The sequence below is a fragment of the Tupaia chinensis genome, unplaced genomic scaffold, assembly GCF_000334495.1.
Source record: "Tupaia chinensis unplaced genomic scaffold, TupChi_1.0 Scaffold000673_1, whole genome shotgun sequence".
Lineage (NCBI taxonomy): Eukaryota > Metazoa > Chordata > Mammalia > Scandentia > Tupaiidae > Tupaia > Tupaia belangeri.
Genome location: NW_006160196.1, coordinates 1068993 through 1075061, shown reverse-complemented (window position 1 = coordinate 1075061; position 6069 = coordinate 1068993). Strand labels below are relative to the sequence as shown.

General features: G+C 51.7%; 1 protein-coding gene across 1 annotated transcript in view; it reads left to right on the top strand.

Moving 5' to 3' along the window:
• The window catches only part of TRPM4 (transient receptor potential cation channel subfamily M member 4), a 59856-nt gene that overhangs the window by 36476 nt on the left and 17311 nt on the right, over window positions 1-6069 (top strand). The window contains 4 exon segments of the mRNA XM_027776470.1: window positions 1704-1833; window positions 1941-2086; window positions 3018-3130; window positions 3458-3535. Coding sequence (XP_027632271.1) covers window positions 1704-1833; window positions 1941-2086; window positions 3018-3130; window positions 3458-3535 — 467 coding nt within the window.

Below are 6069 nucleotides of genomic sequence, written 5' to 3'. Positions count from 1 at the left end.
AAAAAAAAAAAACAAAACTAAACTAAAACAAAAGATAAAAAAAAATTAACAGTTTCTTCCTTTATTAAGTCTTCTCCTGGTTATAAATTTTGGGTTAAATTTCAGAATTCTGGGGGCTGGCAGGTGGCATGCTGGTTGAAGCACTGGACTCCCACATGACTGACCATGGTTCGAGTCCCGGACCCAGCAGCTTGCTTTCCCACTTTCTCTCTCTCTCTGCCTTTCTCTGGTCAAATTTAAGAAAAATAATAATGACAATAAAATTAAATAAATAATTCTTTTTTTTAAATAAATAATTCTTTTAAAAAAGTTTTTAAAAATTTCAGAGTTCTGAAAAAGTTGGTTGTTCCAGTTTTTGCCAGTTTATCTATTGCTTTTATGGAGGGATGGAGCTTTGAAGTTCCCCATTCCACCATTTTTTGGTGACACATTCAACTACTTTTTTTTCTTTTCTTTTTTCTTTCTTCTTATTTTTTTGCATTTTATTTAACTTTTAATTAATTAATTTGACCAGAGAGGGACAAAGTGGGAGAGAGAGAGAAAGGGAAAGTGAGAAAGCAAGCCACCAGGTTTGGGACTCGAACCGCAGTTGCCCATGTGGGAGTCCAGCACCCTTAACCACTACGCCACCTGCTGGCCCCTCTTTTTTTCTTGTTAAAGAGACAGTGTCCTGCTATGTTTCCAGGCTGGCTTATGGCTTGTGGTCCTCCTGCTTCAGCCTCCCACGTAGCTGGATCACAGGCATGCACCAGTGCCTACTGCGGCCTGTGTGTTGGCCTGTGTGTTGGCCTGACTGCCGTACCATTCTAACTCCAGCTCTGGCCTCAACCACCTGACTGCTGGTATTTTCACCAGAAGTTCAGTTTCTTCCAGATTTCTCCACAAACATTGCTGTGTCTTTGACCTCTGATGTCCCCAGCTAATTTTTTTTTAAGTTTCTTTCCTTCTTTGTCTCTTTTCTTTTTTTCTTTCTTCTTTCTTTCTTTCTTTCTTTTTTTTTTTTTTTGAGATGTTTTTGCTATAAGCCACGTGCGCTTGCCAGACAGAGACAGAAAGTGAGAAATCACCCCCCAGAGGGGATGGCCACACCACAATCCCTTCTTTTCCACTCTCCTCTCAGTATCCTGGGCATGCATGCACACATGCCCAGTGTGAGTTTAAGCCACTGGGTCTGGGACTTGAACCGCAGTCAACTACATGGTAGTCCAGTGACATGGCCATTATGCTAACTGCTGGTCCCTAAGTATAAAATTTTGGGCACGCACGCACACGCACCCGGGGATGAGTTTAAGCCGCTGGGTCAGGGACTTGAACTGCGGCTGGCTACATGGGAGTCCAGCGACTTAGTCATTACGCCAACTGTTGGTCCCTCTTTTGTTTCTTGAATGAGTGAGACAAAGAGAGAGGTATCCCCAATAGGGTCTTCATGCTATGACCCACCCCAACTTCAGCCAGCCTTAGCGCATGGACACAGGCACCTCAGGGTGTTCAGGGTTTTCGGATGCACCCCCGAGACCCTCGCGTGAGTCCGCCTGGCGGAGCGTTCGCTCTCCCCCCATGCCCCTCCCCTGCCCCTCTCCTCCCCTGCCCCCACCCCCAGTTAGTTGTGGCCCTGCCAGGCTTCACGTGATGGCAGGTTTTTCTCGCCAGCCCTCCTGAACCTACGCCAAGCTGACCCCACACATGCCCTTTTGTCCTTCCAGGGCTCCAGCGCCGTGTCCTCCGCCCTGGGGGCCTGTTTGCTGCTGCGGGTCCTGGCGCGCCTGGAGTCCGAGGCCGAGGAGGCAGCGAAGAGGAAAGACCTGGCCGCCAAGTTCGAGGGGATGGCCGTCGGTGTGTGGTGCACGGTGCCTGGGGCAGGGCGGGGGCTGCATCTCCCCACCCCCTGCAACCTCGTGTCCTCACCTCTCCCCACTCTTCCCTCCCACATAACCGCCCAGACCTCTTTAGCCAGTGCTACCGCAGCAGCGAGGAGCGGTCGTCCCGCCTGCTGCTCCGCCGCTGCGCGCTCTGGGGCGACGCCACGTGCCTCCAGCTTGCGCTGCAGGCTGATGCCCGGGCCTTCTTTGCCCAGGACGGGGTGCAGGTGAGCATCCGAGACACCAGCAGGCCAGACAGTCCCCAGCCGCGAGGAGCTGGGGGAGGACGCCCTGCCATGGGGCAGCCTCCCGCGCCCAGCAGATCTTCGTCCTCTGCCCAGCCACCAGAAGCCACCCCTTGGGTGCAGTGAGCGGCCCTTCCTATAGCAGAGCTGCAGTTCCAGCCCAGATGCAGAAACTCCGGCGACAATGACAGAAGTCCCACCTCAGGGCAGGAAATCCTTCCCACCTCATGGGAAATTTCATTCCTCTGAGGGGAAGCCCCGCTTCGCCCACAGGAAGTTCTTCCCCCTCCCTCGAGAGGCACCCAGTTCTGGTTCTCAATAATTGGGGTGACCTCACTGGACGCTCGCCTACTGTTCTGGATGTAGACAAACTGCATTTAGGGATTCTCCCTTCCTGTAGAAAATCCTCTCCCTTGGGAAGCCCTGCCCCCAGTCTCCACAGTCCTGCGGATCTGACATTTTGGAAATGTCTTTACTGTAAACCTGGGGGCTGGGAGGCTCCCACCCTTGGTACAGGAGGCGCCGTCCAGCCAGCTGGAAGCCTCGTCCCATGCTCACCTCCTGGAGCACTTTAGCTGCCGTTGCAAACAATTACCCAGAGCCCTTTGCTCTAAATGCTGGGTAAATGCACAGTTTACCGGTTTCCTTAGCTCTGCACCTGCGAGGGGAGCGGATGCCGAGCGCGTCCTCCTGGGAAGCCGAGAGGGTTAAGCGAGCTCACCTCTGTGAGGGCGCAGCTCGGACACTGTCAGTGTCAGCTGCTCACCTGCTGGCCAGACCGCGCCTCTGGCCACTCCCTCCCCTGCCACCCTGCCACCATGGGCACTGGCTCTGTGTCCTGGAGTGTGACCTGGAGGCCTAGGGAGGGGGCTGCGGGGAAATTCAGGCTCCTAATGGTCCCTACGTCCCACAGTCTCTGCTGACACAGAAGTGGTGGGGGGAGATGGACAGCAGCACACCCGTCTGGGCCCTGGTTCTCGCCTTCTTCTGTCCCCCCCTCATCTGCACCAACCTCATCACCTTCAGGTCAGTCCCTTGGGGTCCGGCTGGCAGGAGGAGTGCTCCGTCCCCTCTCACTTCTCCCGCCCCCCACTTGGTCTGTTCAGTGTGTCTTTCCTAGGAAGGGGGCTCTTTCCTCCCCCAGAGGGACTGTTTGGGGAGGTAAACTTTTGGGATGCTGTCTCTAAGGGCAATCCCTGTACATTTCCGGCTGTATTTCTGGGGAAGTGGTCCCTCGGAGGGTCTCTAGGGGACTTCCTCTCTGTCTTCTGGGTGAAGAAGGTGGCTCTTTCTAGAGAACCCCTCCCCACCCTCTCTGCCCACGATCCTCACCGTTGCTGCCCGCTCCTGCAGGAAGCCAGGGGAAGAGGCCGCGAGGAGGGTTGTGGAGTTCGACGAGGACTGCAGCGTGAATGGGGAGCAGCCTATCGGGTGAGTGGGGCCCAGCACTGGGGGTGAGGTGGGCTGCCCTGGGCTATTTTAGGACACGGGACTGTTCCATGTCCTTTCAAAGACAGGGAGCAAAGCCAGAGTGTGAGCCTGGGCTTTGGGAGAGTGTCTTTAGTGACTGAAGAGACTGAGGATTTTCCAAAATGCCAAGCCCAAGCCTTAGTTGAAGATCAGGGGTTGCCACCAAGGGGGTGATCATTAGAAACCGATTTGCTTTGGGACCAGCAGATGGCATAGCAGTTATGTCGCTGGACTCCCACATGGCTGGCTGACCGCGGTTTGAATCCTGGACCCGGTGGCTTGAAAGTCAAGCAGGGTGTGTGTCATGTGTGCCCAAAGTCCTGGAAGGAGAATGGAGGAGAAAGGATTGTGGCGTGGCCATTCCCCCAGGGGGTGATTTCTCACTTTCCCTCTCACTGTCTGTCTGCCTCTCTCTCCCCACAATGTGCACACATACCTTAAGGCAAAAACCTCTAAAAAAAAAGAAAGAAAGAAAGAGGGATCAGCAAGTGGCATGTAGTTAAGGCACTGGACTCCCACGTGGCCGATCATGGTTCAAGTCCTGGACCTGGTGGCTTGCTTTCTCACTTTCCCTCTCTGAGTGGCTCTCTCTGGTCAAATTTAAAATAAATGAATGAATAAATAAATAATTAAACAACTAATTCTCTTTAAAAAAAAAAAAAAGAAAAGAAAGAAAGAAACCAACATGCTTCATGCTATATGTACTTTTGTCCCTTGATAGCAGGTGGAGTCAGTAGACTGAATCATTTAGGCCTGACCGCAAAGTCTTTGCCTTTTTTGTTTAGAATTATTTTATTTAACTTTATTTATTTTAATTTGACCAGAGAAGGACAGAATGAGAGAGAGAGAGAAGAAAAGTGAGAAAGCAAGCCTCCAGGTCCAGGACTCGAACCTCAGCCAACCATGTGGGAGTCCAGCGCCCTTAACCACCACGCCACCTGTTGGCCCCAAAGCCTTTGCTTTTTTTTTTTTGAGAGTTTTTTGCTATAGGGCGTGTGCGGTCGCCAGAAAGACAGAGAGAGACAGAGACAGGAAGCGAGAAATCACCCCCTGGGGAGATGGCCACGCCACAATCCCTTCTTCTCCATTGTCCTCTCGGAATCTTGGGCACACACACACATGCGCCCGGCGTGAGTTTAAGCCACCGGGTCCGAGACTCGAACTGCAGTCGACTACATGGGAGTCCAGCAACACAGCCATTACGCTAACTGCTGGTCCCAAGCCTTTGCTTCTAATCAGTATGCTGAGGTATTCATGAAGGTATTTTAAACACTAGGCCTAAGCAAATGAAATAGAACCTTTATCAAACTGGGCAGTGGAGGCGCTGGGGGGCTTGGCTCTACCGACTCCACACCCCGACTTTGACCTTGGCAGTGACCTCACTCTGAGCCCCGGTTTTCTTTTCTGTCAGATGAAGGAAAAGAGGAGGTTGGACCTGTGTTAGTCAGGGTAGGTTAGATACTATTGTAGTAACAACAGCAAGGAAATGGGCTGGCCCTGTGGCGTCGCAGTTCAGTGCTGTGTATGACAAGTCGCATCCCGCGTGGCCCACAGTTCGAGTCCCAGCCCCAGGAGCACACGTAAATTGATGGCCAAAATCCTGGTGGGAAGGAGCCGTGGAGAAGGGAATGACAGCACAGCCAGACCCCACGGCGGGGGGCATTTTCTCTGTCTTTCTCTCTGTTTTGGTGAATGCATAGGCCCACTGGTAATAACAATTATAGTAAAAACAAAACAAAACAAAACAAAAACATTTTAGTGTCCCACCACAAGGAAGGTTTATTTCCCAGCGGTCTCTACTTTAGAACAGTCAGTACCCCCTCGCTGGGGTGTGGCTGGCCTCAAGGCAAAGAGAAAGAGACGCGGAAACCAGGCACTGGCTCTTAGAGCCTCCTTCAGAGATGACACGTGTCCCTTTTGTCCATATTCATTGGCAAAGGCGAATCAAATGGTGGTTCTAGTTCCTAACTCTTCCACACAAGGGGTGCTCTGGCAGGGAACCGCAATATTTGGTGACCGCCTGCTGGTGTGGTTGGGAGGGCTCATCGAGGTGTGTGGAAAGGCTTGTCACGGGGACTGGCACAGAGCGGTTGATGAGTGGGGATTATTATCGTTCCTTTTTTTTTTCTTTTTTCATTTGCCAGAGGGCACGTTAGTTTTCCAGAGAGAGACAGAGAGAAGGACAATGAGAAAGCTCTCCCATGGGGCATGGTCATGTTGGGGTCTCTCCTCCGTTTCTCCCTCTGTTCAGAATTTTAGGCACACTTACCCAGCATGTATCTTTTTATTTTTTTTAGAATTATTGTATTTAGGGGCCAGCAGGTGGCGTGGTGGTTAAGGCGCTAGACACTCCCACATGACCGACCAGGGTTCAAGTCCTGAATCTGGTGGCTTGCTTTCTCACTTCCTCTCTCTTTCACTCTCACCGTCTGTCTCTCTCTGGTCAAATAAAAATAAATAAATAAATAAATAAAATAAAATAAATAAAAAAAAGA